Genomic DNA, 24,742 nt, shown 5'->3' with positions numbered 1-24,742 from the left:
ACATCTGGATCAGCTACTTCTTATTGATATGCAAAATAACTAAGAAATAATAACTAAGTGAAACTTAAGTGCTACATCAGGAGACATACCTGCTAACAAAAGTTGGAGAAAGGGTTCTGAGATAAGATAGGATGAGGATGAGATTCTCATTGAGAAGAATGATAGGGATTAACATCTGCTCTTTCCAAAGCCAGGGCTCTCAGATCTTCCAACTAAAAAGCAAACTCTAGCAAAATCCCTCAGTTTTGATGTTGTTGTTGTTTGTTTGTTTGTTTTGCTGTGCTTGGATTCAAATCCAGGGTTTCACACATGCTAGACAAGGGCTCTACCACTGAACTGCACCCCAGTCCCATCCCACCCCCATCTTGACTTCATGTTTAATACCATTAAGATTCTGGCATCTCAGAATGTTGAATTGGGCCTTCATGGTAGGCTTGTCCAAATCCATACTTTTTACTACTAGAGAACTGAGTCCTGGGGAGAAGAAAGTGGCTTGCCCTAATTAGCATTAAAGATTTCTTAGCTGCGGCACTGAGTACAGATTTTCTGCTTATAAATCTTTACCCTTTTCTAGGGTGCTAAGACCAGTTTTTAATGTGGGATAAAAGTCAACACCAATGGAGCAACTGCTTTTGCTGGGACGAAAGAACAGTCCTTCTCCCTCAGGAAAGGTCCAGCGTGTCCATACATCTATTCCCACAGGCTCCCAAGAATTGAGGACCCCTTATAGACCCAGCGACTGGGCAGCAAATTCCTATGAATGATGCCAAATTGGTGTGTCTGCTTCCCACTCATGTCTGCATGGCTTTTTATACTTTCCTTCTTTGTCATCAAATAAAATTACAAATATAAAGTAAGTATGTTTATATACATGTCCCTTTAGAGTAAGCAAACCTCATCATGGTTTCAGGTACTCCCACGAACAAAATAAAATAAGATTGCACTTGTGGCCTCTCAGATTAAAGACTGAGTTAAAATGAGGCTCTCCTTCCTGTAGGAATAGAGGCCACACATGCTGATACAACTGGCCCATCATGCCATCCTGGCACTTAGGTTCAACAGACTCATGGGAATGACTCCTTCACAAGACACCCATGAGGTAGGTAAATGCAGCCACCCCTGTGGGTGGATGTAGCACACAGAGGCCCGGGCTTAGGTTGTGGAGGTGCCTCGGACGTGGAGCAGAGGTCTGAAGGGGAGGACCTCTGGTGCTCACCATAGCACCCGCCATTGGTCATGAGAGAAGTCTCCAGTACATAGCAAATATCTGCAACAGCAAGGGTGTGGAAATGGGAGGAAAAGAGAAGGTGCTGGTCTAAGGATGACACTTCTGAACAAACCTCCGGGGTAGAGTTGCCAGAGAGGCAAATCTAAAGGGTCGTGAGTATGAACTGGGGAAAGCTGGCACATCCCCCATGCCATGCAGGACCCTGAGTGGCCCTGCCTTCCTCACTCTCATCAGGTCAACGTATATTAGGTGGCAAGGACTTCCCTTTCAAGAGAACCACAGCTGATCCAGGTGGTGGCAGAAGGCACAGGAAGCTCTCCCCTGACTCTCCCTTCAGCCTGAGGGAAATGTAAGGACACAGAGACACAGGTGACAAAACCGGGCTGCATGGCCCAGCAGTTCCTGAGAGTCAGACCTGATGCCATAAAATTACAAACTCAGGACAGAGCCAGGGCTTAGCATCCCTTTCTCTGAAATGAGAAGCCCCAGCCCTGCCCTTTTCTTTAGGGAGAATGGCCTACTAAGGAGAGCTGGCTTCTCACTGAGGTAAAGAAGAACACCTGCTCAGCTCCACATTACCCTCAAGCTAAGCAGGACACATCCCTGCAGGAGGCATCTGAGAACAAAGGCCGAGGAGCTGTGCTCTGGGGACACATCACACATTTTAAATTAAACATTTTCCCACGTGTAACACACACACACACACAAATACTGACATTCTCCCAGCCCACCCCACTCCAAGCCCCAAATCCCACCCCACAAATACTGTCCTCTGTAAACATGATGGCAGAGACGCCCACAATCCTGGCATAGTCTGAAAATGATCTGATGGTGACATCTTGTCATTAAGTGCCCCGATAGGTGATATTGGTGAAGGTAGACGTGGCCTCTTTATACAGCGGGTTGTTGGCCTGTGGAGAGAACAGGAGAGTGAGTGTCTCACAGTCAGCAGCGGGGTCCTCTCATGTCCCAAAGTCTTCGATTTCTCCTGAGAGGTTTGCCCAAGACACCCTTCTCTGACCTAGACTGGATGAAACAGGCTAGTGCTCATTTTACTCACACTTTCACTTTTAGAATGGGAATGGGCAGGAAATGAGAGGAGGAAAAATGATGTGGCCATCTTGTGGCTGTTTTTAAAGGGTTAAAATCAGTCCAGCACTTTTTTTTTTTGGAGGCCCATCATTCTTTGACAATCCCAAAACATTCTAGAATAGCTTTCACCAAATCTGTCCTGTTTTCTCCTCTCGCCCTACTCTTTCTTTTGTTTTTCTCCCCTTTTTCTTTTGCTGTGACAGTGCCAGCCAATGTGAGGCAGAGAGAGAAATGTAGTAGTTGATGGGTGAAGGTCAGAACACAGAGGACTGCTTCGGCTAAAATAATTCTTAATTTGTTTTCATTTCTTCAATGATTACCTACAAAACTGTCATATTATCAGGGAAAAATAAGCCCCTCTTCTCAAATTATTTTCCAACAAAAAAATGACAAAACCTATGAAGTAAGGCAATTTTTTCTCTTTTTTTTTTTTTTCTTTCCCCTTTGGTATTAGAAATTGAACTCAGAGACACCTTACAACTGAGCTACATCTCAGCCCTTTTTATTTCTTATTTTGAAACAGGGTGTCACTAAGTTGTTGAGGGTCTGTCACTAAATTGTTAAGGCTGACCTCAAACTTGTGATCCTCCTGCTTCAGCCTCCTGATTGCTAGGATTATAGGTGCACACCACTGCACCTGGCTAAATAGTTCTTAATGGTAACTGCAAGAAGCCCAGAACATTCTTCTGTCCTTTGGAGACTCAGCATGCTCTATATGCTCTTAACAGAAACATCCAAGGTTTTTGGAACTATTTGGTACAAAGTCCTGGGATCACCACCAAATGGGAACAAACTTTTGACCTAACCCTGGACATTCAAGGAGTAAAATGTCATGTAAAAGGTCCAGAAAATAGTTAAAATATGGAAGATTAGCCAAAGGAGAATACAGTAAAATTAGTATATAAAAAGTTCTCAATAAATGCTTATTTGATTGGCTTAAATCAAGATAAACAACAGGGACCATAAGAGTCTGATTTGGAAACTACCATTTCATCATTTGGGGGCAAAGAAGAGAATGAGGTAGATTGATGTCCTGCCACTATTCTTAAGTGGCTGACCCCAAAAGGAAGTCCTATAGTTACCTAATTCCCTCCCACAATCAGACAAGCACTGAACTCCCTTGCACTCAGTTCTCTTACTTATAAAATGGGAACACTAATACTCCCCACCACAAAGGTTGTTTCAGGGATGAAATAAGCTAATATATAAAAAAGCATTTAGAACAGTTCCTGGCACATGGCAAACCCTCAGTCAATGTTAGCTATTCTATTTTTTTCTATTTGTTTTTAATGCTTTGGACTTCAATACTATATAATGTATTATTGTTCTCAATATAGGTTTGTCTTGTCTCCCTCAATTGAAGAGTAAGTTTCTTTTCCATTTCTTTACACAGCTGGAGCAGAGCTGGGTCCTATTTGTTCTGTCAGTACTCAAGACATGGCCCATGGTCACCGTGTGGTAGAGGATCCGGTAGTTTTCAGGAAGCTTAAAGACAACAGTGAGACCATCTCCCAGTTTCCAGAACAGAGGATAATCCGAAAACTGCAGTACTGGATGACCCTGGCCACTCTGAACAGCTGCTGTTCCCACTTCAGGTTCTCGAACCAAAGACTCAAGAAAATGCCCAGCCCAACCCAGCCTCTTACTGTGTCCCATTTTGCTCTGGCTCGTTCTTCCTCAAATTTAGCAAACTCTTTCCGGTCGTGGATGGTGATGAGAAGCTTCCAGATGAGCAGAGTAGCAAGGCCGATGAGCAGAATAGCCCCCATCACTGACAGCAGGACCACAAGGATGTCCGGACCCTTGGGACACTCTGCAAGGAAGAAGCAGAGAGCAGGAATCACTTGAACTGGCCATGAATGTAAGACCTTGAGTGTTACTTCAGAGGAACAATGCACTGGAAACGCCTCTGAAGTAAACAGGACAATTTTAAAACAAATTTATTGTTTGTTTGTTTGTCTGTTTGTTTTTAAAGGAGCAATCTTTAGGGGGGGGAATAAGCTGTCCTGAGGGGTTTAAATCTGAGCTCTCAAGCTGGTCACTCCTGCACAAAATCTAGACCACCTGATATGGGTTAACCAACTGTTTTTTGTTTTGTTTTGTTTTGTTTTTAATTGATTCTGCTGGGTTTGGTGGCCCATGCCTATATTCCCAGCAGAATCAGGAGGCTGAGGCAGGAGATTGTGAGTTCAAAGCCAGCCTCAGCAACTTAGTGAGGCCCTAAGCCACTCAGCAAGATCCTGTCTTTAAGTAAAATACAAAAAGGTCTGGGGATGTGGCTCAGTAGTTAAGTGCCCCTGAGTTCAATCCCTAGTACAAAAAAAAAAAAAAAAAAAAAAATCGATTTGGCCACTATGGGTGTAGCCCAGTGGTAGAGTACTCCACAAGGCCCTGGATTCTATCCCCAGGCCCACACACAACAAAAAGAGGGAAAAAAAAATCAAAAGATTTGGAAACTCTAGAACAATATCCCTATGAAGTGGCCACCAACTACAGCTGAGAGCAGTTGCTCCTTTTAGCTGGGACACAGTGTTTTCTATTTGTGAGAGTCCTCACCACTCTCCCATTTCTCCCCTAAACAGAGGCAAAGTGTGCCACTATGCACTCTGGATTTAAATCCTGGCTTAACACACTGTACTTTGTGACATTCAGTAACTAATTTTTCTGGATGTCTGTTTTCTATTTTCTTTGTCTTTAAAATGGAGAAAGTATTCACACTCCCTTTTAGGGGTGGGTGGGTGGGGTGCTAGGGACTGAACCCAGGGCCTTGCACAGGACAGGCACGTGCTCTATCAAAAAACTACACCCCCAACCCTCCAAACTCAATTTTAAAAATTGCAAAGAGTAATAATTAAATGAAATATAGTTAAAGAACTGAAAGCAATGCCTGGCTCACAATAAACATTAGGGGCCATTATTACCAGTGTTCTTCTTATACCCAGTGTTTTTATTTATTTGCTAACTGAGCCCCGGTAGACATTAGTGTCTGTTAATTGTGGTTTAGATATTTATATCCTTAAGGGCGATGAACCTTTTTAGCATGCTTAGAGACCAGGAAGCCTGCCAGCCATGATAATCTTAGCGGTTCTTTCTCAAAATATTTAGTCATCCAGAATCCTACCCCATTGTAAGCTGACTTCCTGTTCAGCCCCAGTCAATAACCAAAGCAGACAGAGGTCCGTCATCCCTCTGAGGGTCAGCTGATTATCCTCTGCAGATCTCTGCTCCCATAAACTTCAGGTGTCTGACAAATGACCTCACTCTGGAACCTCAAGTGTTATGAAACCAGGTGTTTGTATGTATGGGTACTGATGAGTCTGGAGAGGATGTCACACCCACTTTCCACACTGTCTCCCACCTTCTTCTCTAAACATACACTCTATGCTCACCACACATTACACAAACACAACCACCACCACAAACCAAGTTGGCCCTTTTCCAAACCACCAGATTACACCCTGTCTATAATTAAAGGAGCGCCTGGAGAGAGGCTGCGAGGTTCCAGCGTCTGAATTCCCAGGAGTGAAGGGCCCCAGTTTTTCTGGGAAAAGCAATTATGAATTCTCTGGAAGAATGGAGTAGGGCTGACCTTCAAACCCCAAGGTGAAATCTCTTCCTTCTGCATGTTAGTCTGGGCAGGACAGGTAGAATCCCAGGAGGTATTCAGGTGAGAACAATCTGTTACCCGTATGTCCCAACAGGGGCAGGTGGCTTCCCAGAAGCAGAAGACAAGATCAGGTGGTCTCTGAAAGGCACCCCCAGCTGCAGCAACAGCCTCAGAGTGACCCAAGGTCAGAGGAGTCTGGGTAGGGTTGGCAGATTTAACAAACAAAATTATAGGAAGCCCAGATAAATTTTATTTTCAGATAAACAAGGAGTTACTTTTAAGTGTAAGTATGTACCAAACAGTGCCTGGAACGTACTGTATTTTATCTGGAGACTATCTGGGAATGAATAGGCCCCAGCTCAGGAGCCCATTCCACATGGCCATTCCCCACATGGGCAATGTCTAACCATGTGACATACTGTTTTTACTGCCCTGCCAGGGCTCAGCCCTTCAAAGAGAGCATCTGTGAGGCCATGAGAAAGAGATATCTCCTACAATCCTCTGGGAACCCAGCTGCTACAATCTCCCCAAAGTTGGAGTCCCTAGAAATAATTGGGGCTGGGGCTAAGAGGAGAAGCAGAGCCAGGACAAACAGAGAGGAAATGAGGGGCCCATATTCTTTTTATTTTACTTAATTTTTTTTTTTTTTGCTCTTTTTAGATATACATGACAATAGAGTATATTTTGACATATTATACTAGGGTCCCTTATCCTAACGTGGAGGAGTGGGTCTCCTGACAAGGCACCAAGGTTACCATCATCTCTATTCCCCACAACCTGAGGCAATAGATTGCTGTCTCAAAATCCCAAGCCAAATGATTTGGATAAATGATTCAGCAAAAGTGCCAGCAAAGACAGGTGAAGCAAAGAGATGAGGTAATGTTAGACCCAAAAGCAAAGACACAGTGCCCTTCTGAAATTAGTAGGGACAAAATTGCAGATAGGGTGGGTGGGAAGGCGTGAGGAAATCGTGGTCAAACCAGTCCACCCCTGCTGGCTCATGGACACATCCCCAGACTCTCCTCTCTCCTTCTTCATGTCAACTGCCCTTGGAGTTGCCAAATAAAATTAAGGTTATGCCCTTTCTTGACCTTCCTTTTCCCATATAAAGGGCAAAAGCTCTGGGAAGGGCTAGTGGACAACATTCCAGACAGGGCACCATGCACTCCTCCACCCATGGACATAGCAACGCCCTCGGTGACATATATGTGGCAGCTCTTTCCTAAGGAAGGGTGACCTGGGGCAGCTCCTCCAGACTTTCCTGCCTCCTTTTTCAAACCACCTCATTTTCTTCCCTCCCCAAGCAGCCAAAATTCTGGTTAGCAGATATCAAGATGTACATACACTCACTTTTCCTCTAGGAATAATCAGACCTAGAAAATCATTCAAAACCTCTTTATTAACTCACTTCTTGGTAGATGTACAGGGATATAGCAATAGATACGACAGACATGGTTCGTGTATCTGCACAGCATATGATCTGAGCAGATGAGCTGATTAAAGAAGCAATTTAATTCTAGTGAAATGAAGGTCCTTCTAAGGAAGCACAGATGCTATGCGAGTCAAACAGAAGAACCAAACCTAGTCAGCAGTATGGAGGCCAGGGGAGGACTGAGAAGGCTTCTTGGGGGAATTGATGAGCCTAAATCAAGAGGCACTCAAATGTTGGGGTGTAGCCCAATTGCCAGGAACACTAACAGCACAGAGGTGTGGTTTGTGGAAGTAAGACAGGGCTCAGGACTGTTCTTTGTTGCTGGGGATTGAACCCAAAGTTTCACACATGCTAGGTAAGTACTTTATTACTAAGTTATGACCCCAGCACTGGGTTTTTGTTTTTTTTTAAACAGGAAAATATGCTAAAGTTTGAGAACCCATGAGCCAAATGCAACTATCAACTCTCTCTGTAAATACAGCCATGACCACTTCACAGAATAAATATGAATGGCCAATAAATATATGAAAAAATGTCCAACATCTCCAGCAATTAGAGAAATACAAATTAAAACTACACCAAGATTCCATCTCACTCCAGTCAGAATGACAACAATCAAGAATATAAGTAATAATAAATGTTGGTGAGGATGTGGGGGAAATGTACACTCATACATTGCTGGTGGGATTGAAAATTGGTGCAACCGATAGGAAGGGCAGCAGAATACAATAGACACTAGTATGGCTGTATGTATAAACGTGGCTGTAAAACCAATGTGATACTGTAATCTGTACATATGGAAAAATAAGAATTCATACCCCATTTGAATCAAATGTATGATATGTCAAGGTCATTGTAATGTTTTGAGCAACTAATAAAAAAAATTTAAAAAAAAGAAAATTGGTGCAACCACTCTGGAAAGCATCCTCAGAAAACCTAGAATAGAACCACCATTAGACCCAGTTATCCCACTCGTCAGTACATACCCAAAGGACTTCAAAGCAACATACTACAGTGACACAGTCACATCAATGTTTATAGCAGCCCAATTCACAATACCTAACCTATTGAACCAAACTTCATGCCCTTCAACAGATGAATGAAGAAAATATGGTATATATACACAATGGACTACTACTCAGCCATAAAAAAAGAATGACTTTATGACTTTTGCCATACATCTGGAGACTATCATGCTAAGTGAAACAAGCCAATCTCCAAAAACCAAAGGTCAAAAATTCTCTCTGATATGTGGATGCTAATACACAACAGGGGGTGAAGGGAAGAATAGAATTTCATTGGATTAGACAAAGGGGAATGAAGGGAAGGGAGAAGGATAAGAATAGGAAGGACAGTAGAATGAATTAGACGTAACTTTCCTATGTTCATATATGAATACACCATCAGTGAAACTTCATTCTTGTGGCACAACCACAAGAATGGGATCCTAATTAATATAAATTATGTACTCTATGAATGTACAATATGTCAAAATACACTCTACTATCATGTATAACTAAAAAGAACAAATAAAAAAATAAAAATATATAGCCATTGTCCACAAGTTTACAGAATATCTATGGCTGCTTTCCTGCTATAATAGCAGGGCTGAGTAGCCACAGCAGAGACCATATGGCCCTTGAAACCTAAAATATTTTGGTCTTTTGCAGGAAAAGAAAAATTCTGGTCCTTTGTCTAAAAGATGATTTGAAGAAATTCCTACAGCTATGAATGTCAGGATACCAGCTGATTCAAGTTCAGCCTTCCAAGGTTGTTCCTTCGTTCTAGTGTTTGCCCAGCCTCCACCATTAACAGTCCTATCCCACTGCAATGACGTTATTGATTTCCATGCCTGTCTCCCCCATGGCCTGCGAGTACCACATCTGCCTTATTTACTGTTAGTTTTAGCACCTAGCATAGTATTCAGTATATAGTAAGTATTCCAAATTATTTTCTAATGATTCATATCTTAATCTGTTGTTTAAGGGCAAAGAAGGTATATGGTTTGGATATGCCTTGAGTGTGTCCCTGAAGCACTCATGTGCTAAAAGCTTGGTTCCCAACATGGTGATATTGAGGTGCTGGAACCTATAAGAGATAGGTCAAAGTAATTAGGTCATTGGGAGCATTGCCCTTGCAAGGGATTAATGTAGTTCTCATTGGACTCCCGTTAGTTCCCAAAATGACAGTTCCCAGCCTGGGCTGAGGGTATAGTTCAATGGTAGAACACGGGCTTAGCACATGGCCCTGGGTTCAACAGTCAGCATTCACCAAGTGGTGATGTAGCCAAGGGGGTCCTCACCAGAGGATGAACTGATGAAACCACTGATCTTGGACTTCTAGCCTCCAAAACTGTGAACCAAATGAAACCTCTCCTCTTCATACATTTCTCAGCCTCGGGTATTTTCTTTATAGTAGTAGAAAATGGATGAAGACAGAGGCCATGACGGTGGTAAGGTGAAGCAAACAAATCTAGCTATTGGGTAGTAATCAACCTGTGGTTGGTCTGTGTATGGCGGGGTGGACTCCTCCTATTTCCAAAGGATCTCGAGAGCAAGCAGTATTTTTAATCTTTTCTGTATTCAGTGCAGCCTTGAATCAGTGCCAGAAACCTATCACTACATCCTGCCATGACATGGTAGGATCAGTGCCTCCCACAGGCCTTCCTCTTATAGCAGCAGGCAGGGTACTCATTGCAGCTGTCCTCAGTAGAACTTATGCCATGTGCTATAAAGTTCTAGAATCTAAATTCCTTATTTCTTGACCTTATTGCCTCCAAAAATGCAATGATAGGGCTGCAGATGTAGCTCAGTGATAGAACACTGGCCCAGCATGCATGAGGTCCTGGGTTCCATGCCCAAAACTGAGGGGAAAAAATAGTCACGACATATTTTGTTCCTTGATGACATCCAAACCCACCTTCTTCCTCTCCTTACCCACCTTCTTATCTTTCTGTCTCCTCAATTAGAAAGTCACTTTCTTGCTGATACTTATGTTTATACGTCCCCTCACCAGGGTAATAAACTCTCACATCACTTTTAAAGCCAGGTTTAACCTGTTCAGTTTAAGAGGAGTGGTAGGTAGAAATTCCTGCCTAAGATTGTTCTCTCTCCTGGCTGGTAAAGAAAGGACTTCAGGAGTCACTCAGGACTTCAGGAGTCACTCACCTGGCTCTTCTACCACATACAGGATGGACTTTCCACTAGAGTCTTCATAGTACTGGAATCTGACGACGCAATCGTCCTCATTCTTATAGGTACAGTTGACTGCATCCTTGCCAGTGTCCTCTGGGGAAGGGAGAGGAGAATATGGAAGAATGAAAAACAAGTCAATTCCTAGAAGATGACAGCTTTCAGGACCTCTGCCACAGGACTTCTAGGAAAGCATGTGACAGGAAACCCTGTGTCTGATATTAGGCAAGATGCCTAGGTTCAAGATAGCTGGCATGCCTGGCAGTTGCCACTCACTGACCCTCACTGATGTATTTTGTCCCTCAAGGGCCCTTATTGGTTCTTATTCCTTCCTCTGGAAGGGACATGATCTAATAACATTACACATTTTGATTCAAATCCTGGCTCTACTACCTACCAGCTGTGTGATCTTGGGTAAGTTATCTGACCTCAATCATTCTCTCTTTCTTCATCTATCTATAAAAGGGAAATGATCTCCCCACCTTACAGAGTTGGTGGAGAATTTTATGCATAAAATAAACAGACCTTAACATACAGTAGGCATTTCCTCCCTTCTCTTTCTCTGCTTGCTCAATAATTCTCCATACTTTGTTTACACAGCCCTTTTAGCTCTTCCATGTCTGTTTCTGATCTAGTGTGCCTCCCACAGTGTGTCGTTTAACTCTCCAACCTGTTATTCTGTTGGTGACACTGCGGTTACCCTCCACCAGTTGCACTACATCCTATACTGAGGAACCAGATGGGCAAAACTGATACACCATGAAATTAAGCAAATGTGCCAAGATTACCACTGCAAATAAGTGATGGAGAGGGACCAGAACATGAGTCTAAAAATACATTCCAGTGGACCTGAAGTCAACAGGCCATCAGTACTGGTACCACAGCACAAAGGAAAGAGTAAACCTTTCAGGATTTAGTTCTCAATGCATTACTCCCTTCTGTGGGCAAGTTAATTTTCTTGAGACTCAGTTTGCTCATTCACAAAATAAAGGTAACAATAGTACTATAGTTCTACTTCATCAGGTTTGGAGAAAAATATGTAATGAATGAGTAGGAAAGATGCTTTTTTAAATTTTCATAAGTTATAAAATTCATATAGGTAAGCATTTACCTTTATGATGATTTTAGTGACAAAGGAGGTAGGTAAAGAAATGCTTATGAACTAATGCCCACCTGGTCTAGATGATAAAATACCTTGGCATCTTAGCATACCCTTCCTCTGGGCTAATTATAGAAGCATAGCTCCCTCTAGAAGAAAACTCCCTCTTCAAACTCAATCCCCAAATCACCAACCTCACCCCAGCCCACTTCTGATATTAATCAAAAGGTTCAGAGATCTCACTCTTTTCCATAACACTCCCACCCAAAGCTGACTGCCTGGCCATCTCACAACGGATCTCACTAAAAACGAATTTCCTGCCTTTGTGGGCGATTGCTATCTTCAGAGAGACTGCATCTCCCTAGCACCACCCAGTGCCTCCCGGCCCAGATAACCGCCACATCAGCTGTGCTGACAGCAGCAAAGATCATCTTTAAAATCAAGATGAAGTACAAAGAAAAATAACTGCAGGCAAGAATTTTGCTCCCTGCTGTGTTCGTATTTCTGTCTTATCTCTGGGGAACTCCAGAAAGCCAAAAGTAGGGCTTCAGGATAAAGAGATTTGGGTAATGACCATCAGGGTGAAGGTTTTCCTCCAAACAAGCCTGAGTATTGCTTAACTTTTAATAAAGTGAACTAGCCTACTAGGCTAAGATGAGGCCCACCATAGGCAACCACTTCCCAGTGTGTGCCTCAGGTTTTTTTATCTGCAGAGTAGAGTACATTATCTTCCTTTCTTTGGGGATGGGGTGAAGTTAGGGTTGCCCAATTTATACAGCTTTACAAGTTACACACAGGTTTTTGCTGGGTCTCTGTGCTTCAGGAATCAGAAAGGGGCACTCTGGAGGGGTCAGAGGAGGTCTCTCAAGAAAGTTAGACTTCATTTCATGCCTGCTGTGCATCAGGCCTGCATGACAGTTCTTGAAGCAGGAATTACTCTTCCATGTTACAGATGGGAGTTTGGCAGGTTCTGAGATTGAAGTGAAAACGTTCAGAACCCAGATGAGTGAGACTCTGAGGCCTGCTGAACTTACTAAGCTCTTTCACAGACTCAATCTCATCGCGACAGTAACGGGTGCAGGTATTTTCCTCCTGTAGGATTCCCCGGTCAAACTTCTTACACTCCACACATTCCCTAAAGGAGAGAGGACACGTCAATTAAAGCAAGGGAGCAGCAAGCTGAGGCATGTCCCAGTCCACCTCTGACCTCCACGTACCCAGAAAGCGGCTCCTCAGTTTAAAAAATTTAATAAAACACACACACACACACACACACACACACACACACACACAACCAGTAAAATCATCCTAAGGCCCCAAATAGTCAAGTGTGGAGTTCAGGAGGAAAGGTGTCCTCCTCACCCACAGGCTCCTCATCCGCAGCCAGAGGTCCCCGGGTCCTTTGTTAAACTTCATGTACCAACCAGGATATGTGAGCCCTACACACTTCTGGGAACTTTAAAGTCAAAACTTGTCACAAAATTGGGGGGGCCCAGGACAAAATGAAATCATTGTTCAAAAATTACTAAGAACTATGACAGCAGAACATGCAAAGGCCCTACTAAGCATGGGGCCCTGTATAGCTGCACAGGTGCATGCCCATGACTCCAGCCCTGCTTAAAGTGGTAAGAAGACTGGCAGAGCTTCGGACTTGGGGCTTCCTCTGACCCACAAACAGGTGAAGTTTGTACTGGCGAGTTGCCCCTGTTGCACAGTGTCTTCCCCAACTCCAGCCTCTGCAACTCCTATAGAATCAGAACATCAGCACCGGAATGTTCCAGAGAATATCTGGCTTAGCCTTCCTTTCTGAATTTGGGAGTGTTCAAGATGCCACCCTAGGAGAGAGTTTGCTCCAACTGGAATCCAGCTAGTGCTATTTGGCCCCTTGCCGTTACCTCTACCTCCAACTCCCCATAGTTTTCATTGGAAAGAGAAGAGAAGGAGCAAACTCTTCTCCCTAAAGCTTCAGTGAGTAAGAGGTAGAACTTTAAGAACTTAAGAGTTGAGGATTCTAGTCCAGGGGACCCTCTCTCCCCACTCCCAATCTCCCAACCCTCTCCAAACTGCCCACTCACTTTTTAAAGGTGCAGGCATCCGGGCAAGTGGGACATTTCTCACAAGTGTCCCCATAGGAGCCTGGCTGGATGCAGATGCAGCTGCCACATTCACACTTGCCCCGGCCGCTGCACAGAAGCCCATTGCTGGACATGCAGGTGTCGGTACGCGTGGTGCAATTGCAGTAGTAGCCAGTCCAGTCGGAGTCACACAGGCAGTCCCCACAGCTGCACTGGCCATGCCCTGAAAGCAGACAGCCCAAGAGGGTGGATCAGCTAGTGACTGTCTCACTCCGTGGCAGCCTGCCACACACTTCCATTCTGCTCTCCCAGCAAGACAGATAATAATCCTCCAGGTCAGCAGGGAACTGGCCCAATATCAGGGGGTACCCTACTCCATGGGGACACACTCGGCTCTCTAGATGTTCCAAGGTGTGGAAGGTCTTGGTCTGAGTCCCTACAGGACAAAGGAGTCTCGGGAGCTGAATTTCCCAAGCCTTCCACCCTTCTTGCCCTTGTATGAGGACAAGGTAGCTCTTCAGCCTTAAGAACTGGCACAGCACTGAGCCACAGCCTGCACCCACAGAGAATACCCAGAATCCTGGATGATATGGCCTGAGACAGCAAAGTGACCCTCAGGCCCCAAACTCTCTCCCTTTGATCTGGCATAGACTGCTCCTTTCTCCAACCAGACGCGAGGGGTCTACCTTTGTCATCATTGTCTTCTCCCAGCTGGGTTAGACACCAACATAGGCTCTGATTTGAATGAGCTGGTCCCTCCCACTAACAACTCAGCCACAGATGTCCGTTATTCTGTTTCTCAAATCGGCTACGTGCCACCTTGCCAGGTGAGCAGCAGGAATCTGAGAGAGCATACCCAAGACAGGAAAACCTCAACACAGCGGCCATGGAGGACAGGAGATGCCCCAAGCACAGGGAAGAGAAGATACACAGAGTGTCCCAATACACAGGTGCATGGGGTGGGGCATCCAAGGGGCAGACAGAAGGTACCAAGAGCCCATGGAGTCGGCAATGGAGTTAAGTAAGCAGAAAGAACAGATATAGCCTACCTCACAGCCTGCTGAGGGCCGGAGCTCTTAACTAAATCCCACAAATGCCGGAGAGAAAAGACAGCAGAGAACAGAAGAAGATGAACGAAAAAAGAGAGATTTTCCTAAGGACAGCAGTATGGACGATCATTAGCAATGACCTTGCATAGCCCAGGGGCCTTCAACAAGCCTCTGCTGGCTCATCTTTGTTCCTCCTCTGCACTCAAAAGTTGCAGAAATATTCTCTACAATAAATTGTCTTTGAGGGGCTGGGGATGTGGCTCAAGCGGTAGTGTGCTCGCCTGGCATGCGTGGGGCCCAGGTTCGATTCTCAGCACCACATACAAACAAAGATGTTGTGTCCGCTGAAAACTAAAAAATAAATATTTTCAAAAATTCTCTCTCTCTCTCTCTCTCTCTCTCTCTCTCTCTCTCTCTCTTTAAAAACAAAATTGTTTTTGAGTTGTACACCACAGTTCAACTGTCCCCAACATCACCAACACAACTTGTCCTTCTTATCCTGGTCCTCTTCTCAATACAGAATATGGTGCCTTGGCAGTGAAGGAGGGAAGCCTTGGAAAGCATTTACACAAAAGAACTGCATCTGTGTTCCAAACCGACCAAGGAAGTATTTCCAGTAGGAACAAGCACCAAAAATAACCACTACAAGGGTAATAATGCCCAAGAACACTTGTTGAGCATTTAATATGGGTCAAGTTCTTCAATATGTTATCCTATTCATTTCTTATAACTCTGTAGGACCAAAGAGGTTAAGTAAACTGTCCACACAACTTGTAAATAGCAGGAGCAGGGCTCATACTGAAATCACTCTGACTTTAGGTCCCAAGTACTTAGCCTTCTGTGCAATACCATAAGTAATGACTTTCCCTATTTATATTCATATAGTCTTTCTAGAAGACTGCTGTAACATACAGAGAAAGTGGCTTGAACAGTAAAAGCTGGAGTCCAACTGGTTAAATTTGACCAGTTGACTCTGATAAGTGGATGCTGATCCACAATGGGGGGACATGGGAAAAATGGAGGAACTTTGATGGGGCAAAATGGAGGGCAGGGTGGGGAAGGGACATGGGGGTGGGAAAGATGGTGGAATGAGATGGACATCATTGACCCTACATGCATGTATGACTGCACATATGGTGCAACTCTATATCTTGTACAACCACAGAAACGTAAAGTTGTGCTGCAATTGTGTACAATGAATTAAAATGCATTCTGCTGTCATATACACCTAAATAAACAAATTCTTAAAAATTCTACCAGTTGAGGAAGAACAGAAAAGTCCAGTAACTGGACTTGACACCAGTGAGAAAATTCTAGATGAGAACATTCTAGGAATTCACATTTACTGAACTATTTGAGTGGATGTCACAAGAAGGGAGTTTCTCACTGTTGTGTTTATGGGCCTTGTTGAAGATGTTTCCATCCTGCGTGGTCCCATCCCCAGGCAACTCTAATCATCTCCCCTCCTCCAGGTCATCCTCAATTCAAACCACCCTTCCTCTATAGCCATGATTCTCCTTCTTTAAAGCATCGTTTCTCAAACTTGGTGCTTTTTGTTTTGAGGGACTGTCTGTACCTTGTACAATGTTTAGCATCCTTGGACTTACAAAGGCTCCATCCTGCCTAAAGGATTAAGTCCAACTCTTTAGCAAACACCCACGACTTTGACAGTGAGCACCACATACTTCATCCACCTGACCTTTTCACACATTAGCCAACACACGGAGATACTCATTTTCTCCACTATCCTTATTTCCTTGTGTTTCTGTTCAGGCTGTTCCCTCTTCCTAGACTGCTCTTTCACCCTGTGACCTTTACCAAACTCCCCCTCACTCTCAAAGGCCCAACTCAAATTTTTACTCACTCAACAACTTTTTTCTGATCTCCTCAGACAGAATCAACCGTCTGCTCCTAGGTTCTCCCAGCAAATCTACCTCTATTTCTATCCTTATTTTATGCCCATTTGCTTTCCTGTTTCTTTCTAAATGGTGAGTTCCTTGATGGGAGGGAATAGGCCAAATTAATTTTTCTAGTAACAGTGATTATCATGAAATCTGTTACAGAGCAGGCACACCATTAATGTTTGTTCACTTATCCATTCATTCATTCAACAAATAGTTATCAAGTTCATACCACATGGTGGGCACTGGAGATTCAGAAGTGAATAAAGCCAAGTCCCTTCTATCATGGAGCTTACAACATGGCCAAATTTCTGGAAAACCCATGCATATCAACCAAGAGATGCTCTGTGTTATATTATTACAGTATTGCAAAGAGCTCTCAGCCCTGGTGGGGAGAACTATTGTCCTCCTAGGAATGTGTAGGAATGAGAGGGAGCCTGGGGTCAGGGGTCAGTCTGCTTGAAGGCAATCATTAACTCAGAATCATTAACTGCATCCCCCTGATAGTCATTTCACAAGACTTTAAAAGTTGGCTCCTAGAGAATTGAACAACAGCAGATGAGGTAGAGAGGGAAGATGGGAGGGGAGGGGTGGGGGGATAGTAGGGGATAGGAAAGGTAGCAGAATACAACAGTCACTAATATGCCATTATGTAAAAACGTGAGTGTGTAACCGATGTGATTCTGCAATTTATATTTGGGGTAAAAATGGGAGTTCATAACCCAATTGAGTCAAATGTATGAAAGATGATATATCATGAGCTTTGTAATGTTTTGAACAACCAATAAAAAAAAAAGTTGGCTCCAAAACCCCACATAAGGTGACTCATTCTCCAGAATTCTCAATCAGGAAGAAGCGTAATAAAAATCTGATTGTTAATCAGAGGAAAGGCAGGGGCAAAGGGGAAGTAACTTGAACTGCTCTGGAAGCCACATCACTGTGTGAGTAGGTGGCCCCAAGGGGTTGGAAGAGAGATGGTACTGGGCCTGAGCTACCTGGCACCTATTCTTCCAGTGAACCCAGGGGGTGCAACCAGTGTCTCTTGGCCGCTGTGGGTCGCTTTGCCCATGACCCCACCACCACCCTCTAGAAACCACATCAGCATTCAAGATTCAAAACACACCAAAAATAAATAAATACATAAAGAAACAAAATACAACTCAGCCACCTCTTTGCAGCCTTGGAAATAAAGGTCTGTTTCCCGGGAAGGATGGATGGGGAACATAAGCCCCCGCTGGCCAGCTGCCACGTATATCTGGAGGTGTGGGCTGGCAGAAGGGGAAAGTAGACAGCCTCTGAGTCTTGAGGTTGGGTTCCCTAGAAGAACAGGTGTGGTGATGATTCTTGTTCAAGCAACTCACTGAGGGAGTAGAGGGGAGGCAGGATGTAGTCTAGGGCAAGAGGCAAAAGCCAGCAGAAATATGGTCTCAGACAGAGACTGCCTTTAGTCTGAGCACCCTGTGGGGTCTGGAGCATGAATGGCACCACACAGCCAGGCCCACCTTGAGGCAAAGGGACTGCCCTTGCCCAATGCCTGAGGGCAAGGCAGTTCCTGTGGGTCCAGGGCAAGGCTATGGAGAAAGGACAGCTGTGGGCTATCATCACAGCAGCTACCTCACAGCAGCTAGGGGAGGGGTGTGACAGCCAGCAGAGTGAGGCCCCATAGCGTCCACTATGCCTTGCTTTTGGCCATGGCTCCTAGACTGGGGAAAGACCGACACCACAGTGGCTTGGCCGTACTCAGAGGCCTCGGCCTCCTCAGAAACCCTGATCCCACAGTGTTTCCTTTGTGAGGCAAAACAAAGTGATCTTTGACAAGATGATGTGCAGGGCCAGCCAGGGAGTGAGGCTGGGAGTGGAAGTGGGCAGTCAGAGCCAGCGGGCTGACCCCAAGCCCTGGCAGAGTCAGCCCTTAAAAGGCAACCACAGTGTGGTAATGTCATAGGATTGGCACCCCTCCAAAAGACAGGCTAGCCAGGGTTCACAGGAAAGTCAGAGGAGGGAGACAGATGAGAAATGAGTGGAAGAGATGGAGGTAGGGAAGAAGGAAGAGAGCAGGGGAGCAGGAAGGAGCAAGTGTCTCAAGTCAGAGGGAATGTGATCACTCTCCCTGCGTAGCTGGACTTCCGGCTGACTCATTGTTCCACTCCGGTATGACCCAACCTTCCTTTGAGACTTAGCACACGTCCCACCTCCTCCATGAAACTGCCCAGGCCTCCCCTATCCACAGGGAGTCTCCCCAGGGTGGAGTCCTATAGGGGTAGATTCCTGTAAGACTCCCCCAGGACAACTGACCTCTGCCAGATTCTGCCTCATGCTGTGAACTATGCCTAGGTACGTTAACGAAGCACAAAGCTCTTATTAACACCTCTCTACCCTGCACCAGGGCAGCACAAAACCTGCTCATGGAGGGTGCCTGATAGATCCGTGCTCATAATGCAGGGAGTGGAAAAGAACCTTGAGGTCTGGGGCTGTGACTCAGTGGGTATTTGCCTGTGTGAGGCATGTGTAAGGCTCTGGGTTCAATCCCCAGCACCCAAAAAAAGGAACCTTGAGGGAAAGGATGCACTCCCCAATGTGTAAGGCAGAGGCGCTGAAAGTGGGCAACTCCGCAGACCACTCCTATGGTAGGGAGGGAGCAGGCCAGGAAACCAGCTGCCATGATCAGTGGCCAGGCACTAGAAAAATGGCCAAGTCACATCAGTCCTGCCTCATGAGCCCCTGCTTGCAGCAAAGAACAGGCCACAGAGCCAACAGCTCAAGTAAGGGACAATGACAAGCTGGAGTATAGCTCTGAGAGGTCAGGAATCATGCATGACCCCTATTTACCAGTGTGGACCAAGTACTGAGACACAGAGCAGGTGCAGGATGAACATGTGCCCCTGAGTCCTGTCACTAAGGATGTGATGACAGCATGGCAGGGTCCAGATGTGAGGCTGGCCAGGCACCTGACACCCTGGCAAGAAGTGGTAGAGGGAGGCTGCTAGGCCACCTGGGGTTCCCTGACGGATTAGACCGCAGTGCACGGAGGATGAGCTGTTCTTGCATCCACATTGGCAGGAACCAGGGCTTCTGACCCAGGCAGCTTTCTTTTGTGGCTTCAGTGGGGCCATCAGCCAAAGGAAACACACTCTGACTGGAATCCCTCTCACAGCGCCTCACACCAGACCAGGACCCAGAAGAGTAGCCGGCGTGCCCCTAGCAGGCCCTCTGCAGGCCTCTCCTGCAGCAAACCCCCGGCTCTCAGTTCCAACCTTCTCCCCTTGGATCTCCCACCCCAAACTTGTCCATTTCCTTTGGTACTTTAAAAATAATGTAAGTACTATTAAATAGTAAAATGAGCTGAAGTTCCTGCCTCACCCCCTAGTTTAAATTGCCATTATGGCAGGTGCGATGGCGCACGTCTATAATCCCAGTGGCTCGGGAGGCTGAGACAGGAGGACCATGAGTTCAAAGCAGCCTCAGCAAAAGTGAGGTGCTAAGCAATTCAGTGAGACCCTGTCTCTAAATAAAATACAAAATAGAGCTGGGGATGTGGCTCAGTGGCCAAGTTCTTCTGAGTTCAATTCCTGGTACCCCCCCCCAAAAAATTGCCATTATGTGTTTTCATTTTGTGTACCTGATCTCTCTCGCCACATGCCCCTCAATCTCTCTAATGTTGGTATCATTTTCCTCCAAGCCCTCTCTCAGATTTTATTGCCATAAGTAGGGGAAATATTGTTTCAACTTTAGTCAGAAAGGCAGTTATCAAGAATACAAATAATACCATGTTGGTAAGGATGTAAGGGGAAAAGGAATATTCATATACTGTTGATAAGACTGCATATTAGTGCAACCACCCTGGAAAGCATATGGAGAGACCTCAAAAAACTAGGAATGGAACCACCATATGACCCAGCTATCCCACTCCTTGGTATATGCCTAAAAGATCTAAAATTAGCACATTATAGGGATGCAGCCATATCAATGTTTATAGCAGCACAATTCACAATAGCTAAGCTATAGAACCAACCTAGGTACCCGTCAATAGTCAACAGATTAATGGATTTTAAAGAGATGTGGTGTACATACAAAATGGAGTATTACTCAGTCATAAAGAAGAATGAGCTTATAGCATTTCCTGGAAAATGGACAGACCTGAAGAACACTGTGCTAAGTGAAATAAGCCAGACCCAGAAAGCCAAAGGTGGAATGTTTTCTCTGATATGCAGAAGTTGTTCCAAAATAAGCAGGGAGTAGAGGGCAAAAGAAAAGGAAAGGGTTCCATCAAAATAGAAGAAAGATCAGTGGAGTAGAGGAAGGAGATTGAGACAGAGGGAGAAGGGATAGGATAAGCAAAGAACAGGGGAATTAATCCTACCTAAATTTCCTATGTATATATATGAATACACCTCAGTGAATCTCACCATTATGTATCTCCACAAGGCACTAATTTAAAAGAATAAACTATAGTGAAATAGCAGAAGAATCAGTACAATAGAGGAAAAACAGTGGGAAAAGGAGGGGGAAAAGGGGGACTGAATTAGGGCAAATTATAATCCATGCTTTTATGATTATGCCAAAATGAAACCTAATGTGATATGTAACTAAAAAGAACCAATAGATAAGTAAAAAAGGAGTCTTTTTTATGTTTCTAGGGCATGCTGAAGAATGGCACAGATTATTCGTTCTAATCAGGCTTTTTTAAGGGCCAATGTTAATGTTAAATTGAGCATCTGTGTCAATTAGTTCAGCTGGTTAAACTCCAATGCAGATGAAGCCAGTCTGGGTCATGGATCATCACAGGAAGCAACTATAATCCCTATGTTCAAGTGGCCATAAAAACATACCCATAAACTAGTTCCAGCCAATCTGCAAATGTCTGCAGTTTGTCCACTGCAAAAAAAGCATTAAATCAAGATAAAAATCCATCTCCAGAGCTCAAGGAAAAATTCAGACTGCTCATTTGCCATCTAAAGGTGTTGTCAGCATATCTACAGATAAAGTTTAACTTCTAGCTGGACAAGTACCCCAGGAGTGGTCTTTAAGGCAAGGAGAAACAGTTTGAGATTATTCGCAGGCCTCAAGATTTTAATGAATTTTGTAGTGAGGACAGTTCAGCACTCAGCAGGTAGAAGGACTCAAAATGATAAACCCCATATTTGTACCCAGGAACTCTCCTATGGTGACCCTATCCAGTAGAACTTTCTGCCCTGTTGAAATGTTTTATATCTGTGGAGTCAAATACAATCACCACTAGCCTACTGACAAAAGAACTAAATATATTTTCAGACTCAGTTAATTTTTTTTTAAAGAGAGAGTGAGAGAGAGAGAATTTTTTTAATATTTATTTTTTAGTTTTTGGCGGACACAACATCTTTGTTTGTATGTGGTACTGAGGATCGAACCCCGGCCGCACGCATGCCAGGCGAGCACGCTACCGCTTGAGCCACATCCCCAGCCCAGACTCAGTTAATTTAAATGGCCTAGTGTAGCTAGTGGCTACCATACTGAACAGTGTAGATCTGGCATCAAAAAAATAATAGTAAAGGGCTGGAGCTGGGGCTGGGGCTGGGGCTCAGGGTAGCGCACTTGCCTGGCATGTGTGAGGCACTGGGTTCACTCCTCAGCAACACATATAAATAAATAAAATAAAGGTCTATCAACAACTAAAAAAAAAATTTAAAGTAATAGTAAAGAAACAAAAAGAAAAGCAACAACAATGGTAACAAAACTGGCCTAATATTTAACAAGAAAGAGCATACTATCTTCCAGTTATTGTCCTAAGTATATTAGTTCATTAGATATGCTTCAATGTCTTGCATATACATTACTATTTTCCAAGTCTCTTGAAATACTAAAAATTTAATTATCATCACTCGGTGACTGGGGGGAGGGGGGCGGGCAGAAAAAAGGTGTTAATCCTTATACTCAAAAAGATTAGGACCTTAAAATATTGCCAGAGTAGGTAGAGGAAAGAAAAGAACAGAAATATATATATATATCTTTACCTTGAAGTTCCTCCACTTTCCTACCCTATTCCAGGAAGGAGAGAAAGCCTAGAAGCAGAGGATGGTTTAGGTTTCTTATATTCTACAAGGTAGGGAAAGATCAATTTGCCTCTCTTCCTCCTGGGTTCTTTGGCCATTGGGGTGGAAGACCACCATCTGCGCAGCTCTGCCCACCCTCGCCCGTTTCGGGAGCCACCAGCGCGTGTGCAAGTTTGGCCACGCTGCTACGTGGGCACGTTGCGGGGCCGGCCTTCAACTCACCTGAGCACATCTCCCCCTTGTAGCGGACACAGGAGAAATCATCGCATTCACAGTACTTGCCGGTGATCTTGCCAAAGTCACTGCTGTGACAGACACACTGGCCACAGAGGCACTCGCCCCTCTGGCTGCAGATGGGCTGTCCCTCCTTGGGGCTGCACTCATCCTGCTGAGAAGGGCGGTAGTCCTCTTCCGAGCACTCGCAATGGGACCCCAGCCAACCAGGCCCACAGCGGCACACCCCACACTCGAAGGTCCCATTGCCATTGTTGCAGCGGTGGCTGTAAGGCTCGGCTTGGGCCTGGCAGGTGCAGTCGCAATCGAAGATGACCTGGACGGTGAGGCTGTCCTTGAAGCCCACAGGTTTGATGGTGAAGGACTTCTCCTTCTCCTGGGGGCAGCCTCGAACCTTGGCCTCAATGCTGAAGCTCACCTGGATGGAAAGCCAGACCGGATTCAGATATAAGTATCCCAGTTAACACTCAAGCCCCGGAAGAGAAGAAGTGTGTGTGTGTGTGTGTGTCCTGCCAAGGAGTACCCAGATTGGGTGTCTAATCCTCCTGTGATCTGGAGTTCCTCAGCCTTCCCACCACCAACGTCCGCAAAGCAAAACCAAGAACACAGGGTAGTTGTGCCATTGTGACATATCTGGCTAAACACAGTCACATAATATCAGCAAGGCACACAAAGCACAATTGTGCAGCACACAGTGTCACAGAGTAGTCAATCATAAGCTGAAGATCTACTGTTCAATTTTCATATAATATTTCATAACTGGCCAAAATTTCTTATATGGGGTATATGCACATGTGCCCAGAAAACCCAATGATAGAAAGATCAATATATAGATCTAAAGAAAGATGGGTAGATCAGAAGATCTATTTCCTTCTCTTCCTTCTTCCCCTCCCCTTGGACAGAAGCAAAGGAGAACCAACCAATAAGGAAAAATATGGAGGGGCAGAATGAACATCTGCATCCTCAAATTCCATGAGGGCAGGAATTTTTCCTGTTCCATTTGCTGTTGAACCTTCAGCAGCTAGAACAATGCCTGGCACATAGTTAGGCACATAAAAATTCATAGACGATATTGTCATTTTACATTGTAGAGAAAAGAAAGGCATTACCTTGGAGGAATCTGGAAGTTGGATAGAGTTTGAAGGTAAAGAAATATTTTTGATTTGCAATCAAATGTACATATACAGACGGACGTAACCAAAATGGAAGTTCTTGGAAACCCTGGCAGGGAAGTTCACTTAGCAGATAAAGAAAGCTTAGGCGACAGAAACTTCAGAGGAAAAGCTTGGCAGCTCCAGCACATCTCATTTGTAATAACCTTCAGGAAGAAGGTACCAGAAAAGAAGGGGCTAGGATGCCCACAGATACTCCAGGGCACAGGCCAGGGTCAGAGCTGCATCTTCAGTCTTGCCCAGCCCACCTCACCGTATCTCCAATCTTGAGTCCCACACAAGACTTGAGGCCTGGGATGACCTCATTGTTGAGGCAGGTGGCATTGAAGGATAGAGACAACTCCTCAGGGAGGTCACGCACTTCCAGCTCTACTTTAGAGCGGATTTTCTGAGCAGAAAAGAACAAAAGAAATGAGCTGAAAGGAAATGGGCAAGAGCCAGTTTCATCCCAGGCAAAATTTGCTGGGTGGCCTTGAACATACCGTGGCAGTGCCAGGTGCTGAGGTTAGCGTGGCGGCTACTGGAGCATCCTGGGAGCCTATTTCCGGCTCTATTTCCTGCCCAGGAATCTCCTCCCTCTTTCTGTCCCCACTTGTGTTCAGATAAATCTGGGTAAAATCTAAACCAGCCACA

At 44.8% G+C, this 24,742-nt stretch overlaps 1 protein-coding gene across 1 annotated transcript in view; it reads right to left on the bottom strand.

Annotated features, from left to right (window-relative positions):
• Nucleotides 1–1,925: 1,925 nt before the first annotated feature.
• Nucleotides 1,926–24,742, bottom strand: part of LOC139702341 (integrin beta-3) — a 59,108-nt gene continuing 36,291 nt past the window's right edge. Inside the window, exons 9-15 of the mRNA XM_071603309.1 lie at nt 24,363–24,497; nt 22,926–23,355; nt 13,725–13,947; nt 12,684–12,784; nt 10,527–10,646; nt 3,967–4,133; nt 1,926–2,139 (exon numbers count right to left, since the gene is read on the bottom strand). Coding sequence (XP_071459410.1) covers nt 2,074–2,139; nt 3,967–4,133; nt 10,527–10,646; nt 12,684–12,784; nt 13,725–13,947; nt 22,926–23,355; nt 24,363–24,497 — 1,242 coding nt within the window. The 3' untranslated portion in view covers nt 1,926–2,073. The remainder of the gene's footprint in view (nt 2,140–3,966; nt 4,134–10,526; nt 10,647–12,683; nt 12,785–13,724; nt 13,948–22,925; nt 23,356–24,362; nt 24,498–24,742) is intronic.

Source organism: Marmota flaviventris, chromosome 17 (assembly GCF_047511675.1).
Source record: "Marmota flaviventris isolate mMarFla1 chromosome 17, mMarFla1.hap1, whole genome shotgun sequence".
Taxonomy (NCBI): domain Eukaryota; kingdom Metazoa; phylum Chordata; class Mammalia; order Rodentia; family Sciuridae; genus Marmota; species Marmota flaviventris.
The sequence above is the reverse complement of the archived record's forward strand: the minus strand, read 5'-3'. Positions and strand labels throughout refer to the sequence as shown.